Source organism: Equus quagga, chromosome 1 (assembly GCF_021613505.1).
Source record: "Equus quagga isolate Etosha38 chromosome 1, UCLA_HA_Equagga_1.0, whole genome shotgun sequence".
In the NCBI taxonomy this organism is placed as follows: Eukaryota; Metazoa; Chordata; class Mammalia; order Perissodactyla; family Equidae; genus Equus; species Equus quagga.
In genome coordinates this window covers 32,411,762-32,434,066 of record NC_060267.1, presented here as the reverse complement: position 1 = coordinate 32,434,066, position 22,305 = coordinate 32,411,762, and the positions used below count along the sequence as shown (strand labels likewise).

The window sequence follows — 22,305 nt, the reverse complement described above, 5'->3', positions numbered from 1 at the left end:
AACTGGGAATGCAAATCTTATGCTATGGGGGATCTGTTCATGGGCAACAGAAGAGAAGCTAATTGCTGGCTACCTCAAGAGCTTTTCCTTTTCTACTCTTCCCTCACATAGCATATGGCTTCTCTCTATAAATATTTATTGTTTGAGGAGGTACCCATTGTTGGCTTATTTTTCTTGGTCTTGATCCCATTCTGCAGTGTGAGTGGGGCACTGTGATGGTTAATTTTATGTGTCAACTCGACTGAGCTATGGGATGCCCATATGTTGGTTAAACATTATTTCTGAGCGTGTCTGTCAGAGTGTTTCTGGATGAGATTCACATTTGAATCAGCAGACGGAGTACAGCAGATTTCCCTCCCCAATGTGGGCGAGCCTCATCCAGTCTGTTGAAGGCCTGAATAGAATGAAAGGCTGAATTAGAAAGAATTCCTTCTCTCTGCCTGACTGTCTTCAACCTGGGACAGCAGTCTGCTCCTGCCTTGGACTCAAACTGAAACTACAGCATCAGTTTTCTTGGGTTTCTAGCTTGCCAACTGCAGATCTTGGACTTGGCCTCCGTAATCTCTTGAGCCCGTTGCTTATAATCAATCTCTCTCTCTCTCTCTAGATATATATATATATGTATGTATGTATATCTCCTATCGGTTCCACGGAGAACCAAGACTAATACATGTACTCCACATTGTTGGGTTAGGGAGAGGAGTGGGCAGTGCTTGAAGATGTAGCAGAGAAGTCTGTCTAGGATGATGAAAAGATCTATGAACTCAGGGGTCAGGTTCCAGAGGAAGTTATTGCAGGCTTGAAAGGGGTGTGGTGACAAGAAAGCCCAGAAGAACTGCCTACTGCTTTGTACCTGTCTTTACATAAGTGAACAGTGTGTTACTCCTTCTTTATCCTGCTTATCTCCGTGGTCTTAAAATGATCTGTTATTGCAGCTTAGCTGCTCACAGACATTCTCTGAAGTAGATATACAGCTGTTGGAGAAGAAGGGAAAATCAGGAAAAGTCAGAAGTCAGGCTCATTTTTCAGAACGCTTTTGATCCAAATAGCATAACCTAACCAAAACTAGTTGAAGAAAAAGGAGATTGCTTCTCCTTCCCCAACACTTTGTCAGGTAACTAAAAACTTTAGGAATGAGTGGATCCAAGGTACAAACCATGGTGTTGGGGTTATCTTTTTTTTTTTTTTTTAATCTCTTCTCTCTGCTTTTCTTTATAAGTTGGCTTCTTTTCCTCCTACACTAGACAGCTTCTTTCAGGCAGCTGGGGGAGATTACGAACACAAGAAAAATGTAGGCATTTTTCTTACAACCCAAGAATGCAAAGGAAGCAGAACATCATTTCCATAATGCTCAGCAGAAAATTTCAGGGAGCACTCTGGCCATTTTTATCACGTGCCCGTCCCTAAACCAATCACTATGGTCAGGGATAATGGAGTCCTCCGTTTGACCAGATTTGGGTCATTTGCCCTCTCTGTACACTAGAAGCTTGTGTTAACCCTCCTCTCACCCCAAAACACATGGAATGGAGAAAGAGTGGATCCCTCAGGTGGAAGACACTGATGTTACAAGATAATTTCAAAAAAACTATAAGTCTGATATAGATATATAAATGAACATGTGTTAAAGTTTGATTCCACACACTAATCAATGAAGGGACCAGACTGATGCTATAACAGTTCAAAAACGATTGAAATGAATGCACAAACGGGGGCAAAACGATTTTTTTTTCCAAGTAGGGGGGAGAAGTCATTTGAACCTCTACCAGACAAGACAAAATTATAGACAAGAATTATTTTGCATTGCTGTTTATTACCCACAATTCACAGAATTATAAAATAATTCCCGTGGAATCAGAATCTGATAACCCCGAGGAGTTTCCTCAAGGATCTAGTTGCATAGCTTTCAGCTGGAAGCGCAAATATTTTCCCTACAGTGTACAGACAAACAACATGTGTTCACTAAAGAAAAGAGGCAGTATTTGTTCATTTCTCCTTCTAATTCCAGGCTCTACTAGTAAAAAGCTTCCTTAAGTTCAATTACAGTAGGTAACCTATTGGTTCCTTGAACAGGGACTATGCCTCAGTTGTCTCTGTGTCCTCTGGGCCTAACACATGAGAAATGTTTAAGGGTGTGGAATGAATTTTGAATAGGGCACCTACTGTGTGCACTTCCTCTGGAACAGTGGAAGGCATCCCTACCTTTATGTAACCTAGAACCATTTCTGGAGCTCTTAATTCTGAGCTAGCAGAAAAGCCCTGTGATCTTATTACTTAAAAATCCATTTCATGTACTTAAAACATTAGAAGTTTGAATTTTTATTATAGATTACCCAAGGTTGACTTTGGTTCTATGTACCTATTATTTCCGTGGTGGTTGGCTACAGTAACACTAAACAAGCATGAGGGATTATTTTTATTGTTGCCATTATAACTTCAGTCAAAGATGATAGAAACTATCTGGGATTTGCATTAAGCTACAGTCTATGTTGAATACAAGAAACGCAACTCCCAACTCCAATGAATAAGGTGTTTCCAGGGGATCTAGTCACTCCCAGATAACAAGATATGTATTTACTAGCCAGTCGATTGCTGCTAGGCCAACCTCAAAGAAAAACATAAACAGAATAGAAAATAATGCTAAAAACATACAGGGAATGAGAAAAAATCAAATAAGCAATTGTAGATTTAGCACAGCATTCAGAAAGACCAAGTAGTATATGAACGGCAGGCCCAACAACCAAATCAATTTAACATAGTCTGTTATGGCATCTACTTTTCAAGCCAGTTGTCTCTTGATCATGACATCAAAGAAGCAGGTGACATCAGGACAGTCAGGCAATCAGCATAATAGTTATCCACAAGAGAAGACAGAATTCAATCTGCCTTTAGGTTCACAGGGGAGCCTTCGTTGCTTGAGCATATGCATCTACGTGATCCTTGGAAAATGTGGGACAAGGAGAACTGAAATGAGAGCTATTACAATTGGATGGGCATAGTCTAATAGTCTAGCATATGAAGAGGTAAATATATGTTTTTCCCCCATTCGATGAGTCAATGAAGTATGTGCAGCTATTACCATAAGACTTGTGTGTTCCTTTGGGCAATAAAATACATATTTAGTTGTATATCTCTTTAAAATATTCACTTAGTGTAAAACAGAAAGACAGCTTTGAGCAGGGCGAGATTCTTCACAATTAGATTGACAGCTATAAAAATGGAAGAATGTGTAATCGACGAAAGAAGGTAGAGAGTTTCAGATCCTCTGAGGGAAACGTGGGGAGACTTCAAGAGGCTTTTGTAGTTGGTGCTCTCAAAACCAAGTCAGGACAGCACCCCCAGGAGCTGGTGTGGTGTCTTCACCTTCGGCCCCAGGCTGATTTCCAGAAGGAAAAAAGCTGAAACTAAACTCAGGTCTGGCTTCTTCTCTCTGGTAATGAACGGCATTTTTCTTCCCGAAATCAAGTTGATCCCAATGGAAACCTTTTTCTTCTTCTTTTCCACTTAATTTAAAAACAAACAAATAAGTAACCCAAAGCCAACCCTGAGATGAAACCTGTAGAAAAGCAGCGATGATGGCACGCTCATTGTTCACCCTGTGTGGGCAGTGTGTGGAGGACCACGCAGAGTGGGCACACACATCTGTTAGCTGGGGAAATAATTAACTGCTGAAATTATTTCTGACTGCTAAATGAAGGAGTCAAACGGCTCTGCAGTGTGCCAAGTGTTCACAGAGAAAATCAGCATTCTCCAGGGAAGTGGGGAAAGGAGAGGGAGAATTGGAAAAACTGAATCTTGGAGTTTTGGAGCAGGTTGAGAGGTAACAGGAGGGGAAAGATTTCATCTCTGAGGTGGTCCCATTTTAAATATGTTTTAGCCTTCTTACAGAAAGTGGCTCTCTGTATACGTTTACACACCCGCCTGCCAGCCAGCGCTCCCTCGCCCTCCTCCGCCGCCCTCCTTTTAAAGGAACAGCTGCTTATTCATGGGACTGTGCAAACACCTGGGCTTCTCCACCGTGTGTGTGTGTGTTTGTGTGCGCGCACGCACGTGCGTGTCAGTCTGAAAGAGAGAGGGCACACTTTAATGAGCTTTGTGGAGTATAAAGCTGTACTCAGCCTTAGAAGATGCTACGAAGGACAGAAGCTGGCAAAATAAGGCCCTCAGAGGAGAGGAGAGAGTAGAGCAAAATAGGATTGTCTCAGACCTATGATTTCACTGAATTCGCTGAAAGCGAGACAAAAATAGTGTTGTCTAAAAGATGTTTATTCTGAACCAAGCTTTACTGCCGCCGTTGTAGCTATGGCACACCGAGTACAGACTCGGGAGGCAGAGGAGGACCGCTTTGAGTCATGTCTCGGCTATGTGAGCAGCTGTGTGATCTGGGGCAAGCTGTCTAATCTGTCCAAGCCAAAGCTGCATCATCTCTAAAATGGAGACAAATAATATCTACCCCATGGGATGCTTGGAAGGATGAAATGAGATAGATTGTAAATTAGGTTAGTGCAGTGTGCATAATAAGCTCATAGAAAACAATAAAAGCTCTAGTATACGTTGGCTTGGTGTAATGCTGACTTATTCTTTCTGACATACTAGTTGCTATGACGTTATAAAATGTTATTATGGAATAAAATTTCCAATTCTTGAGGAAGAAGGCAATTAAGAATCTCTCGCTGAGGGCCCGGCCCCGTGGCCTAGTGGTTAAGTTGAGTATGTTACTCTACTTTGCGAGCTCCGCTTCGCCAGCTGAGGGTTTTGCCAGTTTGGATCCTGGGTGTGGACCTAGTATCGCTCATCAGGCCATGCTGAGGCGGCGTCCCACATAGCAGAGCCAGAAGGACCCAAAACTAGAATATGCAACTATGTGCTAGGGGGCTTTGGGGAGAAGAGGAAGGAGAAGGAGAAAAAGCAGATTGACGACAGATGCTAGCTCAGGTGCCAATCTTTAAAAAAAAGAAAAAGAATCTCTTGCTGTGTCATCTGAAGAGAAAAAAACTCTCCTAAGAAAACATACCTGCTTGCTAGCTACTTTCACCTATAGATAGCCATGACAGAACTCTTGAATATACTGTTTTGTATGCTACATTGACTCAAGGGTTCTGCTAAAACTCACGATGAATGAAAGAGTAATGTGAACATGGGGTTACTATATCCAAAGTGGCACGATTTGTTATTGTTCTGCGTTTATTTTGTAGAACATGGAATTCAACAGAGCCACTTCCCAGCAGCTTTTCTACAACAACCCAGTGAGCAGTGACCATCAATTACCTGCCTCAAACGGGAGATTGATGAATGATTTTGCTTTTCAGACCCCAAAGCAATGTAGATTTGGCAAGAAAAAGGAGTCTTCATTAAAAGAAGCCATTTTTCAGGGGTGACACATTTCATATTTATTCCAATTTGTAAATGTCTTCCAGTTTCGAGAAAAATGTGAGGAAATCCTCTGGAAGATGTTTAGAAGTTTAATTAAAATGCAGTTTGAAAACATTGCACTTGTGAACACAAGCATATTGGAAACTTACATAGAGATGTGAATGTTCTCATCCTGATGTTCGGTCGCTCTGGTTGGGAACTGTGTACATTAATCTTCTGACAAAATAGCAGTGTGCCTCTTTTGCACAACTGGGCCCTGTGGGTAATTTCTGTGCAGTGTATTCATAGGAAGAAAACCTGATATTTTAAATTCTCCCTTCCTCTGGGAGGTTGCTGTATACTCAACACAAACCCTTGCTTCTTATACCTACGGGGTTGGAAAAGTTCCTCTGAAACCAGAGGCTGAGAAACAAAGGATGCTGGTGAACAGTTGATACCTTGGGACAGTTCCTCTTTAAGTTTCTTGTTATTGGAAGGAGATAATAGCATGACACGGGAGTCTGCAGTACTCAAAACTCAGACCGGATCCATCTCCTACTTCCAGCAGACTTTTTGCTTAAGTCTGCTTTTCAGTTGATTTATCCAGAAACTGAAAGAACTTTTCAGTTCTGTTCAATGCATGTTTATCAAGCACCTGCTATGTACTAATGCTATCTAGTGTTGGATGGTACCTATTGAATAAGACAAAGTTCCTGCCCCTAAGAAGTTCACAAAATAATTAGGGAAGTAATGTTGGCAACTTGGAAGGAACAGTACTTCTCTTAAGGAGTTAACTCCAGGACCCACGATAATATGATCTGTTGATGTAATACCTTTAGTCTTTGGAATCTTAATAGGTACTAATGTTTAATCTCCTCTGAAGTGTTTAATGGAGTCCAAAAGAGTAACTTACCATATGGAAGTGTTTTGCTCACTATATAATAGAATCTTTGATAATAGTCTTGTTCTTAGCACCTTCTAGGTTATTAAATAAAGGGAAAAGACAAACATTTGTATTTGGAATGTCCTCTAACTGTTATTTGAAGAAGGAATGATGGCTCTGCTGGGAGCTCTTAGAACTCTCAATGAAAGCTCACACTGTTTACAGAAGATGAACCCTCTCAACTTCAGCATATTATTCAGTCCACAGCTGGTTCTATTTTTCCATGGACTTTGTGACCAAAGGAAAAGATAGCAGTTAAACTATGAGATACTCTAGAATTAAACTCTAGATCACTCTAAAGTTAATACCCTGTGATGGTGTAAGCATTTCAGAATTTCTTGCAGAAGGCATTAACCTGTATTCTTTAAGCACTTGTGGGCATCTGTTAAACAATATTTTAGTATTTATCTAATAAATTGACTATAAGTATGACTGAAGTAATTCTTGACTTTGTTCTTCTTGTTGGGTTTATTACATAGTGTATTAGAAAGAGCTTGTTGAATTTTAAAAAGATTGACTTTTGTCCTTGGATGGTACATACAGAAAGTTAAATAGCTGCTTTGCTCAACTAGCTCTCAGAATAGGTAATGGAAAATTAAAACTGAATTCTTAACCATCAAAGTGTATAATTATGCTTTATCCCAAGAAAAGCTTCAGTTTCTCCATATTTCTCTGTTGTTGCCTGCATTCCAAACTAATTTTGTAACAAGGAAGGGAGATACCAATATTGACTTTAAATATTTTCAAGACCAATAATGTCAACACTGATCTTGGTTCATAACTTAACGTAGCTCTGAATATGTTAGTTGCGTTATGAGCACAATGCGTTACAACGGTGGCTACAGAGGAAAGGAATAGGGTCTTTACACTTAAAGAGCACTACTTGTCCTGGAGTGGGACTCGGCAATGCCCATAAATATATGTTATGTGTCTAATTAAATATCAAATTTCTGTCTGAAGAAAATCTGAGAAAGGTAATGGCAAGTTAGCAAATTAGGTTTTATTTTCTTAATTCCAGAATTCTTAGTCCAAGTTGCCTTTATTTAAATTGTTATTGCTTTATAAATATTAAGTCAAAGATGAACTATATTCATTTAGACTGAAATTTGCTAAGAGTGTGTTTACATTTAAACACATCTTAAATTATGTATTTCAGCTTTTGTTTCATAGAAAATGACTATGTCATAAAAGATCATATTTTCTGAAGGTTTTTTGTTTCCTTCATTTTCGCACTCCATCCTTTGTCCTATGATTTGACTTCCGATAACCCAGACCAGGAAGACGCAAGGCATGCCACATGCAATAATTGCATTAATAATGCTCGGGTATGAATAGATAACTATAAATCCTCTCCTCCTATTCTTTTCAGGAACGAAGTACTCGTGAAAAAAAAACTTAAAGATGACTTGAATCTGATGCTTCCTTGCCCTGATGTTCAAGTATTTACCAAGTTAGTGTTTAAGAAACATATTTTCCATCTGAATAACTTTTCAAGATTGGGTGCAATCTTAAGGCAAAGAGTTTTAGATGCAATTTTGCAAAATGTGGCTGTATCTGTTTTTAAGACACCCAAATCACTTGCTTTATACAGGTTTAGTGCATTGGTCCTAAATTTTTGAATGTTTCTTAGGTGTAAAAATCATCTCTTACAAATTCATAAGTGAAGCTAAGCATAAATTCTCATATTTGCTTACTAACATAGGTTCAAAATTCTTAACAAAAAATAGTAAGATGGATCCTGTTTTCAAGGCTTTGGGACACAAGTGAAAATACGAATAAGTTCAATCTTAGAATGTTCCTCCTAGAAACATTATCCTACTCACATGCAGCTCAGACTAATCTCTCCCTATGTGTTTTTCCCCCCTCTTTTTAGATGTTCATAGAATTTTGGATCATTTCATAGTTTCCTGAATAGAGCATTTAGTCGTTTCACGTATATGTATGTATAAACCGGAACAAGAGAGTTCTGAGGGCAGTTATCACATTTTACTTCTTGTGCATCCTCCAAACATCTAACAATTATGTAACGGGGTATTGGGCATAAAGAGAATACTTCCCAAATGTGTGCTTACTTGATTCATAGGCTTTTTGTTTCATTGTGTTGTGTTTTTACTGATGTGTTCTAAGCTGCAGAGAGTTAAACACAAAAATTCTGTAGAAGGAAAGATGTTTTTGTTTTCATTTGAACACAGAGGTAGAAATAACTAGGATGATACTCAAAATGGAAAGAGAACGTTCCATTTTGGAATTCCATATGGCATTACACCCAGGCTGTTTGCAACCATAGTCCCTGGAACTGTGGAACTGTGATATCACAGAAAAGCACTCTTCACCTGTGAAGTCTTTTTGAGTTGTCACATATCTCCCAAACCTGAATCTTTCTCCTTTCTCTGGTAGGAAACGTTAACAGCTGGAATTCTCAAGTAGCTCTTTTATGTTTATTATTGTTGCAAGTAAGAGAAAGCTCTCTCCAATTAAACTTTGCATTGGTTAAAATTACCCCTGGCCTTAAAGTTCCTGATCGACCTCTCTCCCTTTTTTCCAGCTCTGATTGACTCTCTGGACAAAGTTTCTTTACTCTTTTCTCTTGACTTCCGTCTGCTTTTTTTCTGCTTTCTCCCATCTTCACCTCAAATTGGACATACTTGATAAAGTGATATCTAGGTAGTTCTGCCATTCTATTAAACTTTAATATTAGACAAAATACATTTTAAGTGGTTTTAAACTAAAAGCTAATGTGAAAATGTTGAAATATGTACCAATATAAACATATTAAACTTACGACCATATTCAAATATAGTTTAAAAAATTACATCATGTTCCTTCTACCAGAAATCTTACAGGATATATATAATTCACCATCTGAGTCCTGATGTAATTTAGATTATATTTTATTAGACATTCTTTACAAATTTAAAATACTGCTATTTTTACATGCACAGAGGAAAATCAGTTTGGATAATTATATTTAGGCATTCATTAAAATCAACCACAAAATAGAGACACTTTATTGTGTCATTTATCAACATACTTGATATGTATATCTAAAGTGCATTATGTTACAAAAAATATAGAAATTCAGCAGCACCAAGATACATTTACAAAATAAATACATCAGTTGACAAAATAAATTATGGTAAATGTGATGATAATAATAATTGGATTAGCCTTTAGCAAAAAAAAAAACTATTCACAATGACCAATGTGCAGTTTCATAGCGCAATGGGGGAGACAGTTTTATTTCAATGCATTTACAGTATTTACAGATAATAAATATTTCTAATACTTTCCATATGTTCAGTATTACAGAATTCTGCAATATGTCCTCAGAAGGTCTCTGCTGAAAATTTCAATGCCTCCTGCAAAGAGAAGAGAAGGAAAGAAGAAGAGAAAATACGTTAATTACAAATGAATACGTCCTTACAAATGAAGAGACATAAAGGATATAAATTATGGAATATCGAATCACAGTGGAAAGAGATTCAGAGGACTTCTTGTAAATATATCCTATGGGAGGTGCCTGTGGGAATCCACCTGACTTTCCAGAACTTCTGCTACAGGCAGAGTCTTTAATCTGATTAAATGATCAGTGAGGTGCAGAGAGAGAAAGGGCCTACATTTCTAATTATATTCTGTCAGAAAAAGAAGACCCCGTGAGAACTTTCCGAAGCTGCCAATTGGCAAGTTTGAGAAGAGAAGGAACAAATTGGAGAATTTGGAAGTAAGGCTGGGTTGTGCAATCCATCATCAAGGACACTTTACTTAGGAGTTTATTCCCCAGTGATGCCCGACATAGGTGATCCAGTTTGCTTATTCTCTTCAGGTTCTCATTTGGCCAATCTCTAAGATAATGGCCTGTTGTGAGGGAAAAGTGTGTGATTTTGGGTAAATGTTGGAAGGATGCATAATTAAACAAAGTATGTTTGGTTGATGAATTGATATCTGTCATTTCTTTAGCTGTCTTTAAACACTAACGAATGAAACTCTTATTAGATTGTAGTCTTTGAGGCCAAAACTAAGATCGAATTGGTTTTTTTCTCACTGCTGGTTTTTTGAATGATCTTGCATTAGAAATTGGGAAAGCCTATCTTAAATTGGAGAATAAGAGTCAACTGATTTAAATGTATAAAATAGCAGTGTTTCATATCAATGTGTTCGTTTTATTGCTCAGAATAAGTTACCGCTTGGGATCGACACTTTTTCTAACCCGTCTAAACACTGTAACGACAGTATTTTAAGAGGGGCTAGGAACATTTACTCTGCTTCTCTTTCTTTTTCTTTTCTCTTTGTACAGTCTATTTCAGTGAATATGTATTGGTTTCTAAGGAAACAACTATAGGATGGAATTCGATTGGCTGTGTCATTGCATTAACAGCCAGAGTTGTGGGCAGAGTTTTACACGGCAACCTGTATGGGTGTGAGACCTACAAAAGAACAAACTCTAGGCAATTTAGGAACTTTATGTGCAGCTTGAAGAAAGAAAAGTAAGTTGAGCATTTAGGATGTTTTAATGTCTTAAAGAATTGACCACTCCACCAATCGTTTTGGTTGGAATGGTAAAATAGTTTCTAATTGCAGAGAACAGAAGAATTTAAGATGAAAATTTTAAATGGTGAGCGGATATGGATGGATATGTGAATAAAACCCAAAAGATAATTGTAAAACTCAGTAATATGTGTACTCCACCGATTTTAAAATAAGTCTGTACTAAATGGTATTTAGTGAATTGAATTTAAGAATAACACAAGAAGGAGGGAGTGAATAGTCTTTTGAACAATTATTTCCTCAGAAGGAAAGAGAAAAAAGGACTAAATTAAAGGACCAAGGAAAAGATCTATTAATTATATTTCACCCTGCCCAGCCAGTTTGCTTTTTATCGTTCCTTCTGATTTCCCTTTAACAAAGGCATGTATTGGAATAGCCAAGTAAAACATATAACAACCTAAAAGTATGTGTATGTTTATTATACATGTGTGGATGACAATGCTGTAGCGTCCTAGCTGTTTTGAATACCAAAAAGCTTTTATATTAGTTCCAAATCAATATTTACCAAGGCAAAATATATGGTCTCAATTAAATGAATCCTACTATATCTGGACATCTCATTTGCAACATCAAAAATTCCAAAATGTAATTTCCAAAATTTAAAGCTGTATATTTCCCACTGAATAGTTCATGTGAGAGAAGCCAGATAGTTTTAGCTCAGTAGTTTCTTTTAGGAAATAATCAAGTTCATGCTTGCTATATCATCAGACCTCTCTGATCATCATATAATAACGCAAAGGGACTAAAAAGAGGACGTTAATAAGAGGTTGGTTACTTATAAAACTTTAAAATAGTTATTCTGAAAAGATTCTATTTGGACTACAAAATTTGCATGGCCCCATATGTTCTCATCAACACACCCCTGAATTTCCCCACTCCTGCCTGCACCTCTGTTGGGTTGTATTGGGAGAGTGCCAACATCTGGCTGCCGAACAAACAGTGCTTTCCATGAACGTCCCTCACAACGAGGGAACAGAAAGGAGAAGCAGAAACGTTCTCTTTCTTTCAGTGCTAAGTCTGGATTTGATTAGGCCACTGCTTAATTTCACTAGATCTATTTTAACTCAGGGATAGCTTTGGGATAAGAATTGACAAGTACTGATTTTCATCAATTCTTCAGACACTTAAGAGCAGTGCAAATTTTCAATGAGTAAAATTCATAAAAATGTATTTATACTTCTGTTTTTATAACTTATATATATAACTTTATAACTTGTATATATCATTATAACATATAAATATACATACAGTAAGATAGATTAAAAATAGGTTCTGGCATTAGTTATAAATATGTACAGTTAGAACCTTATGTGAAAATACACTGAATATGTGCATTGAGCCAAGATTTATAGAGTTTGTTACCTATTATAGATCCATTAGATATTTGCAGAATAGGTCATTCACTGTGTTAAAGATTCCTCTAGTGCCACCGTCCATTGATTTTTGAAGCTGCATTACTTATCCAATACAATTATCATCTTATATGCTATTTAAGGATGGGTTTTGTCAACTTAACTCAAAGAGAAGTGATGGTAAATAGGTTCAAACTCCCCTTTGAAACATCACTCTGTAATCCTATCTCTACTAGTCAGGGGAAAGGACTAGAGAAGTAACAGGAGACTCTTTAACTAATGAGATCCTTAGCTGCATATGACACATTCTTGTGTTGTTTTCCTCCTTCTTTCAAACCCCAGAAGGGCTGTACTGAAAAGTCAAAAACAAAAAAGATCCTATCAGTGGAAACGCATGGATCAGGAGGCAGCACTAACATAGCGCTGGCCTAAGTGTCAGGAAATGAGAAAATACATCGAGTTCTGAGGACTGCCTATCCCAGGTCCCAGGTCTGCTCAGGCCCTTTAACTGTGGAAGGCCTTGGTTTTCGATTTTATAAAATGAGATTAATATTTGCCCCTTTTTTTTGCCTCACAGAAACACACACACCCAGACAGACAGATAGATAAATAGATAGATAGATAGGTAGGTGGTACAACCAGAATGAGATCTAAAAGCGCTAAAATGACAAGCTGCAATTTACTGTTTACCATGTGACAGGCATTTAACCCATGTAATCTCATTTAGTCTTCACCCAATCCAGTGAGGTTGGTACAATTCTTATCTTCATTTCACAGAAGTGGAAAATGAGTCTAAGAAAGACCAAGTAATTTGTCCAAGGTTGTGACCTTTCAGAAGTTCAGACTCAAGAAGGGAACCTAAGGTATTAGCCACCAAAGTCTGTGAGTGTCATTATTACCTGCATCGGTGAGGTAAGGATAAACAAGCCACACAGATGTGAAGTTTTACTATCCCCATGGCAATACCCGAGAAAAATTATTTCAACTTGCCAGTGGACAAATAGATACGTGAGAAAAACTTACATTCTTCCCAAGGCAGTAGTTAAAAATTTTCAGAAACCATGATTTTTTTTTTTTGCACGAGCTGGTAGAAACCACAGTTAAATTTAATCAAATAAATTTAAAATGTGTGTTTAAAAAAATTTATTTCATTTAAATGAAAATAACTTTAAAATTTAATTAAATAAATTTAATTAAATAAAAAATGTGAACGGCTCAGAGTTGTTTATGTTAAGATATTGTTCTGTAGTGTTTGTAGAGCATATCAAAGACTTCTGTGTTCTCCCAAGAAGTGAAAGAAAAGCAAGGAATGAAAAACAAGCAAGAAAGTTTGCCAAGGTGTGTCTGTGGGGGAATAAATGCACTTCTCTAGCAAATGTTGAAGGTGGTCACTAGCGTCTGAAACTCGAATAAGAAATGAAATTATTTCGTAGAGTACTAGAGGATTGGTGTTGGGGGGTGCGATAGTGGAGAAAGAGAAATGGCTTACAAAACGTGTGTGTGTCTGTGTGTCTGTGTGTTGGGGGTAGAGGGTAGGACACTGCTTTAAGGCAGACAATATTCTGGGTTCTCCTGGTTTTGTAAGCTTTTAAATTGTGGAGCGACTCATAGAGGTACAGAAAGGGAGAACACGCTGGGTTTCTCCAAGCCAAGGAGAAGGGAGGCCACACACCCGAGCCGAGCACCAACCAAGGGCTCTCGGGCCACAGAAGCCAGTTACCGTAAATAGAGCTCCGGCGACGTCGTGGAGAAGTCAGACAGGTAGTCCCCATCCAGCCCACTCTCAGCCACTTCGGAGTTCAGCCAGGCCGACCGAGTTCGCCGTTTCTTCTTCTCCTGCTCCTTGCGCTTCCCAGGCTTGCCTTTCTTCTTCTTGCCCGGCGTCTTCAGGGGCTGCTCTTTGTACGGCTCCAGCTTGTTGGTTTCCTGAGTGAGGTATCTGCCCTCATCGTCAGACCCAAATCGGACGGGGTGGTTCTTGGTGTTGGGAGCAGGCTTGGAGTTGGGGGAGACCTCCGAGGTAGCTCTGATTTCCGCTGTGTGGATTTCGGCGATCAGGTGGTGAAGGAAGAACCGTCTTCGTAAATCTTGGATGGACTTTCCCTTGTCATGGAGCAGCTGATGTTCAGACACAGCTCTTTTGCTTTAAGGGAAAAACAGCAGGAAGGGGAAGAAAACAATGAAATTTTAGTTGTTGGTGGAAACCACAAAGACATGTGTAAAGCTCTTCAGTTTTCTAGTTGGTCCGGTACAGGGCACAAGCTGGAGGAGCAGCAAGCTCACTGAGCAGGGAAGGGGCCAGAGTAGGAAGGGAAGAGCGGGCCGTTAGGAGGCTCCACCCTGAGTCCCAGTCCTCTCTCTCACCAGGCCTGTGACCTTGGTGAGAATACAAATATTCTTGTGCCTTGTGGGCCTCATCTGTTTAAAAGGAAAGGGTCAGATTCAGAGATTTCTGTGCTCCCTTCTCAGTTTAAAATATTATGATTCAGTTATTCTCAGAAATGGACAGAAACCACTGAGCTTCTTTTCATGTTGTTCAGAGTTGTGTTGGGGAAATAAGTCCAGAAGTCCTAGCCTGGGAAATAAAAAAGGAGGCTGATTTTACCCGAGTCCTCGCCCCAGGAGCCACACACACACCCCCTCCCACCCACACACTGTTCCCCTTTAGGAAAATAATAATACTGAATCTCAAAGAACAGCGTACAAACAGAGGCTGAAGGCTGAAGTGAGCAGGGAAGTTCGTCTATGAACCGTGAGACTAACAGACTGAATTTTAACATTTAGACTACTCGCTACCAAGAACCTACATCTGAATGCCAACTGTCAGAGAGAGAGAAAGAGCATGTATTTTTCTGTAAAGTAGTGGGTGGTCTCTTGAAAATGGGTTTCTTTGTGTGTTTAAGTGAGATCACTCTATTTCTTCTATGCGTCATTTTTTTTAAAATTTAGAATTTCAGAGGGTATTCACCTTAGTACTTAATTGACAAATTAACTTTTCTACTTGTTCTCTTTGTCTTAAAAATCTCTAGGAACAAATATGAGGTGATTTTTCTATTTAAACAACACTCTACTGAAAATATAATGAAAAAGAATAATTCTCTATCAGTCCTTTTAGATGGCACCCTGACTCTTGCTTAAATATCCACCTGTGTATTGTTTCATTATTCTGTGGGTATATTACTAACCATATTTAAGGATCACATGCATTAATCAGACATATCATGCCTGCTTCAACTCTGCCTCACCTAACTCCAATTTGTACCATTGAAAAAACTGTCCAAAGTGGTTCATTTTCAAAAGTATCTGACGGTACTTCACATGCATTCTTACCTTCCTGACACAACAGTATCTGGGGCCCTTAATGTCTTCGTTAGTACAACTTCTTTAACTCCTCAGAGAAATACGGCAATAATAAATAGCAGTATCCTCATTTTACAGATGGGGAAGGTGAAGTTCAGAGAGATTAAATGACTCGCCCTTGCCCATGTGTTCAGAACAGGCAGAGCCAGGGCTCCAAGAACTAGGTCTTCTGATTCTAAAACCAAGATAGCTTTTCAGCTTCCTCAACCCTTTCTCCTGCCGAAGCAGAAGTGTATGTTGAAGAAACAAGAAGGGCACAGAGTAAAAAGCCTGTAGTGGGAACCATGACAATGGGCAAATAGACAGCAATTTATCAATTTCCTTGAAGATCAAACATATTGACCCAAGAAGATCATTTTCATCACCAAAATCAGGAACTAGGATTTCCAGAGTTTGCATTATCACTGGGGGAGTGAGAGATTGTCTAATTATACTGTGAGTCAAAGAAGAGTAAGACATGAACAGACAGTCCTTATGTCTGGGGACCTTATAGCCAGAATGCCAGCTTCCCATAGTATTTTAGTGTGTGGACTGACTTTAAGCCATGTAGCTGGTTCAAAAAAGACATGACTTAATGCAAAGGAATTTAAAAGGAGCCTGGTTTAAATGAGGCACGAAAGAGTCTGTCTTCCTTTTTAAAGGTGCCACATGTAACTAGATAAAATTCACTTACTTTGTGGCAATAGTTAGTATTCTGGAAACTTTTAAGAATCTACAAATTTGAGGCTTTGATACACTATATTTATATCCTCTAATAACATTTTTAAAGAATAGGACTGATATAATTGCATATTTCATAAGTATTGCAGTTTAATCAGTATCTTTTAGCAAAATGTCACATTCAAAAGAAGTTCGTAACCAGTGATCATTTATAGTATTTGGGGCTTTTATTTCTTTCTCAATTCCTGGCAGATGTCCACCCCATCTGTACTGCTCTCCAAATGTATAATACAGCCCATTCGAGCTTAACTCGAAGCCAAAAATTAATGGTTGGTCTGTTCTAATCAAGTCGCCATTGCTCATGCCCACTCTGACTGGCATATACGCCTGTCCTCTTGGTCAGCCTGTCCCCTGTGAACCACAGGTCTTTCTTAACTCAAACCCTGCACTTTTCCAGGATGGGAAATGGAGTGATCTTTCGGTCCTTCTATTTTATACAAAGCCTATAATATGGCACGACTCTGTCCAGTTCAAAATAGGACATTTCTTGTGAGGTACAAAGCTTCTTTTTGCCTTTTAGGGGTAACTGTTAATATATTAGAAAACAAAGATTTTCTTAAATGCTCAATCTAAAATGCTGTTATATAATTTATTTAATAGTTCAAAGACTTCTGCATTTAAAATATTGTGAAGAATGAATTTCTGTTTGGGCAACTGGATTAGAGGATCAGGAATACATCTATATGGTCGATAAGGAATAAGGTCCCTGGAGTTCTACTGATTTTCAAAATAAGACATGAACTGATCCAAGGATAAGTGACTAGCATGGATAAACTAGATATACATAGGTGATGAGTAATAAATTCAAACCAAGGAGGCTTTCAATTTAGATAATTCTGAAATACTTAAGTTATAAATACGGCCTCGATAATAGTCTGTTACTCTATATGTCTGTAAACATTAATAGGACAGTGGTTCACGTGGCATTTATTACATACCCAAGCTCCAACATGGAAAAGTAAGTATGTTATGCTCATGGTCAAGTTGATCACTGTAAAAAAAAACCCCTGCAAAAACGTGGGGGAAATGCTTAACACAGATAACTCTAAATTCAGTCAAAATATAGCTCATCTGCTTTACAGAATAATCACTATCAAGGGAGTTTTCAGGGGAGAAGACTAAATTTCTAAGGAGCTATCAAGGAACACAGGGCACAAACGGGTGAGGGAAATTCCTCTTCCAGCACAGGAAGAAGCAGCACGCTTGTGCTGATGCTAGGCTCCTAAGGAAGGAGTCTGGGTTTGAGAAGAAAGGTTCTGTGGTACATGGAAGAGTCAGGATTAGGGTGTTAGAGTTAAGATGACTCACCAGGAGTCCCTTCCAACCCAAATGACTCAGTCAAAAGTTATGCTTTTCATTAAGTGGAACAGACCCAGTCTGGCTCCCAAGCAAATCATCCAATGATGTCTTAGGTTTCTGAATCTGCTGGGGTTCCCTCTCTAACTTAAACCCAAAGGTTGCCACCTGCCGAAAGCCATGTTCATCTGGACAAGACTGTCCATAGACCTCACTTTCCAACCTCCAATTTACTCAAGCTCTAGTCTCGTTAAAGTCTTTTGGAATCACAGGTCCAAAAGATTCACAATCCATATTGCCTCTTCTGCATGCCTCAGGAAATATTACTCTTATGGTAGTTTCCTCTCCCTTAAGAGTTAGCCCCTAGTTAGAAAAACATTTAAAGCAGTTTCTCTAATACTTGGTGTGATAAGTAATTGGGGAGTAATATGGTTTGATTGTATATTAAAATCCCTTTCAAGAAACTAGGCTGATTTAGTGTAACAGTAGACTAATGTTTTGTCTAGCACACAAAATTCACTGTTACTTGGCAGCAATGCAAAAATAATGACTTGTTTTTTTAAACTCCATTTGGCTGTAATAATTTGATGAAACATCTTCATTTACTGATGATTTCAGCTTCCACGAAAAACCATGGCAGTAATGTGATGATCTATTAGCCATTAACTATGAGAATGTTTTGTGGTAGTTTTATAACTGTCTGCTGAGTGTAAGTGTTTAACTATAATAATATATTTCACCCACAAACAAAACTATAACAGGGTCTCTGGCTGCTAAATGGTTTCTGATGTGTATTTTGCAAGGTGCAACAAAGAAAGAGTTCAAAATAGCCTTTAGGACAACTTAACACTATTTTTATGCCATAACTGTGGATTGAATCATGATCCATTTACTGTTTCTCAAAAGAGAAAACAGGTATTTCTTAAGCAACTTTGAAGAAAAAATTGGCTCTGTTCCAAGACAGTATTTCCTGGCCAGTATTTAAGTTCGCTTTAAAAAATTCAGTCTTCATCTATATTTATATATGGATTTTAAATAATTGAATTTAATACAAGTCTGAAAGTGAGCAAAAAGTCTGAAGACAATTTTGAGAAATACATCAGCAAAACATTGATTTGAAGAATACAATGCAGCTTTATCTTCAGCACAATGTTCTACACAATTTGCCTTAGGAGGTTCATAATAGATTTTCATTTTGGTGCCAAGGTTCAGACATGTCTAAAGTAATTTCATTTAAGGATTTTCTGCTCTAATAATAATAGACCAAGGGCACATATAAAACAGTTGCCTTTTTGTATACCCTTGAGAATTTACAAGGAAGCACCATGAACTTGATTGTAAATATTAGATATCGCTACTTTTGTTGTTAGCATAAAAGTTCTCTTTAATTCCTCCTCAGAGGCAAATCCTTTTTGCTTCTCCAACTTCATGGTTTTCCCATCCTGAACACTGAGTCTGCAGCTTAAAGATCACGCAAAGATGGTGCACACATTAATGAACTACCAGGTCTAACAGATTATTAAGACAGAGTTAGTCTACCACTCTTCCAACTTGTCAGTCATACAACATAGGGATATTTCTCTAGTGTGCGTGGATGTATGATGATTTTAAAGTCAGTCATCCTTAAAAGAATGACCAAATGAGAATGCCAAAATACAAGTTTTCAGTCTACAATGCAAATATTTGACTCCAGATGAAAGAACTGTTAGCAATAATTCCAAGGAAAAAAAAGTTTCCACACCTAATATTCATTTTGGAATCAGGCATTCTAGCGTTCCTGAATTGTATCAATACTAAGGTTGGAGTCGAGCCATTGCAAAGTTGTTACTACTTTATTATATAATATGCCTTCATTATGTAATGTGGTCCATTTTATATGCTTAAAATTATGTCATTCATAATAAAATTCGATGTAAGGTTTTTGCTTCTCACACGCAAACTGCCACCCACGTTCGCACACAGACATAGGTCCCCTGGATCCGTGAGCTTCCTCTGAGTTACTTGAGTCTCTTGTAATCCTCAGAGTTTCAAAACCCGCCCAGGTCCTGAAAATAACCTTTTCTTTTTCATTAGACGCAGAGGATCTTTGCCTAGAGGTGATTCTGTAAAACGCTCCCTCTTACGGAAACTCACATAAAATTTGCCTCCTGCCTATCTCCCCTTGAGGTTTAACCGGTTCTCCCGCCTGGTTTGAGGACTCGGGCTCAGCCCCCCGCAGGTAGCCAGATCTCTCTGCTCTCTAACCCGGGCGACAAGCATCAGTAACCGCTGCGAGCCCTCGGCAGCGCCCCAGCCTGGCGGCCTCTCCCACTAGCCTCCCAGCCCTCGCCCGGCGCCCTGGGGAGGACCGGGCACTTACAGCCGGCGGCCGAGCTCCTCCACCGAGCGCCCGCAGGAGGGCACCGAGTAGCTCAGCAGGAACACCGCGACGCTCCACTGCTGAACCAGCCTCCGCAGCATCGTATCCTCTCGCTCTCGGGACCTGCAACAGAGGGGAAAGGGGCCCGAAGTGTCAGTCCGGAATCTCCATCTCCCCGCACTACCCTGCTCCCCCTTTTCGCCTGCTTTTCAGATAGCCTCTCCAACATCAAGGGCATCTCCCAAGTTGCAAAGAAAATTAAAAAAAAAACTTTTCCCGGAGCCTCTCAGCACTTACTTATTTAAGAACCAGCTACTCCAACTGTGCTTTTTCCGAACCACACAAGCAAAAAGGGACCAAAAAGGGGGAAAAACTCAGAGGCGCTTCCTCTGAAATAATAACCAAAAATGAAATGGTTTTATAGATGCATCAATGATGAGCAGCGTATTTACACGTCTCCCATAGCAATGTCTAATTAATCTAGCCGGCAGGCAGTTCTCCGGGGTTCGTAGAGCAAGGCTAACTCCCTCCTTAAAAAAGAAGAAAGTTTCCCCCTCTGAAGTCAGCTGCTTTGGGAACTAGGCCGTCTTGTTCCACAGCCACTTGTAGCGAGACCCACATATATATACATAGCTGTCTGTCTACCTCCTCTGGTGGGCTGGTTGCTTCCGGAAAGTTGATTCCACACACCCTGAGAACAAGTTTCAAGTGCGTGTGTCGTCGATCAGGAGGGCCAGGTGGCGGCGAGGGCGGGTTAATAGCGGCGCGGAGGGGCGGCGGCGGCCGGAGCGGCAGGGCAGCGGCTGCCCCGCTTCACGGGCGGGGAGGCATGCTGTCCGAACGGCGCAGGTTGGAGGCGAGTTGAAAGTCGAGCAGAGGAATGTTCACACGCTCCCAGGCAAACCTGCCGGAGAAGTGAGCGAGTCGCAAAGAGGTGGCGCCCTAGGAACGCGCGCGGGGCGAGCGAGGGCGCGGGCGCGCGGGGGGCGGGGGCGGCGACGGGCGGCTGGAGCGGGCCCCGCGCGGCCGGAGCAGCGAGCGGAGGGGAGCCCCGGCCTGGGAAGGCACCGCGAGCGGCGGAACGGCCCCCTCCCGCCGCCCCCGGCGCTGCCCCGAGCTCCGCCGAGCCCCACCCCGGGGCCTCGGCTGCGCCGCGCCGTCCCCGGGCTGGGGGCGTGGGCGGATCCGCTCGTTCCCGCCGGGTCCCGGCGCGGCGGATCTGCGAGCCTAGGTCCCCGAGGGCGTGCGGGCCGCCCCGGCAGCCACGGCCCCGGGCGAGCTGCAGCCGCCGCGCCCGGCCGGACGCGTGGGCGCCGAGACCCAGGCCAAGGAGCCGGGGCCGAGAGCGCGGGCGCCCGGGATCGTCGGCGGCGAGGTCGCGGGCCTTTGGCCCTTGGCTTTAGGGAGCCCTAAGCCCGCCTGGGAGTCAGGGGGGGAGAGGGGACCCCCCCCCCCCCTGGTCTTTTCCTGGGCCGAGCAGGGTGGGGAGCATCGCCTAGGGAGGGGGAGATCCTTCGCTTAGAAGAGTAAAAACGGTTTCAGACCTTAGTTCGAGATTGCATTTTTTGCTGTCTCAGAACAGCTGAGGACATCTGGAGCCCGTCCAAGAAACCCGCGCACATGTTGGAGACCCCCTTTTGAACTGCCGAGGGGGACCGACACTCCTGGGGAGCGCACACGGCCCTTTCGCCCACCGACAGGGGTCTAACCCACCCGGTTTTCCCCATAACCTACTCTGTCCCCCCACCCCCCAAGACCCCTGTTACATTTTCTAGGTGACTCTATCCGTGTCGCTTCAGCCCGCAGAGGCAGCGGAACTATCGCTGGACGCTGCTCTGCCTCGGAGAAGCGAAGGGAAAGCAGGGGGTTCCTCCCGGACTTCTAGGGCGGGGAAGAAAGACTGCTCTGAATTACTGGGCAGTATCATCGAGGAAAGGATTGCAGCGGATGTGAGCGCCCGCCCAGCCGGCTCCTCTATCTTTCTGAAATGAACGCGGGTGGCTGGGGAAGCGAGCGTTCAAGGGATGTTTGCCTTCTAGATAGACAATCCTACTGGTAGGTTTCAAAACTCTCTAGGCTAGTGTGATTTAGAGATTTGAGATGGTTAAGGGAGCCTGACCTTTATCAAGCCTGGCTTTCGGGCTGCTGCTCCACGGGTTTTAACCAAGGGTGGGTGAAAGAGCGCCCTCTCCCCGACCCTCGCTCGTCTCGGCTCGTCTCCCTTTCCCCCTCGTTAACTACAGCTAGTCAGCTAGCAGTTTACGTCTGTTGTTTAGTTTGGGTGGGCGTCGCCCCTTCTCAGAAGCTCCTATCTCCCTCATTTGATTACTTTAAACTCCATGCTTAAAAAAACAAACAAACAAAAAAAACCCTTGGCTTCC

General features: G+C 41.0%; 1 protein-coding gene across 3 annotated transcripts; it reads right to left on the bottom strand.

Moving 5' to 3' along the window:
- Positions 1-9,202: 9,202 nt before the first annotated feature.
- Positions 9,203-21,764, bottom strand: PTHLH (parathyroid hormone like hormone). 3 transcript variants are annotated; one of them, XM_046678775.1, is made up of 5 exons: positions 21,691-21,764; positions 20,570-20,828; positions 19,925-20,047; positions 13,910-14,332; positions 9,203-9,651 (listed from the first exon to the last, which is right to left on the bottom strand). In XM_046678775.1, exons 3-5 carry the CDS (start codon positions 20,023-20,025, stop codon positions 9,642-9,644), a joined length of 534 nt encoding a protein of 177 aa, XP_046534731.1. In that variant the 5' UTR covers positions 20,026-20,047; positions 20,570-20,828; positions 21,691-21,764; the 3' UTR covers positions 9,203-9,641. The 3 variants fall into 3 exon arrangements, with proteins under 3 accessions (XP_046534731.1, XP_046534726.1, XP_046534740.1); XM_046678770.1 differs by lacking the exon at positions 21,691-21,764 and having other exon boundaries at positions 20,570-20,955; XM_046678784.1 differs by lacking the exons at positions 20,570-20,828; positions 21,691-21,764 and adding an exon at positions 20,222-20,497.
- Between the last annotated feature and the right edge of the window lie 541 nt (positions 21,765-22,305).

Excerpts from the sequence above, each read along its gene's own strand:
- PTHLH (XM_046678775.1), bottom strand. The coding sequence starts at position 20,025 with ATGCTGCGGAGGCTGGTTCAGCAGTGGAGCGTCGCGGTGTTCCTGCTG. Across the intron at positions 14,333-19,924 it reads GAGGAGCTCGGCCGCCGGCT|CAAAAGAGCTGTGTCTGAAC; the intron begins GTAAGTGCCCGG and ends TTTCCCTTAAAG.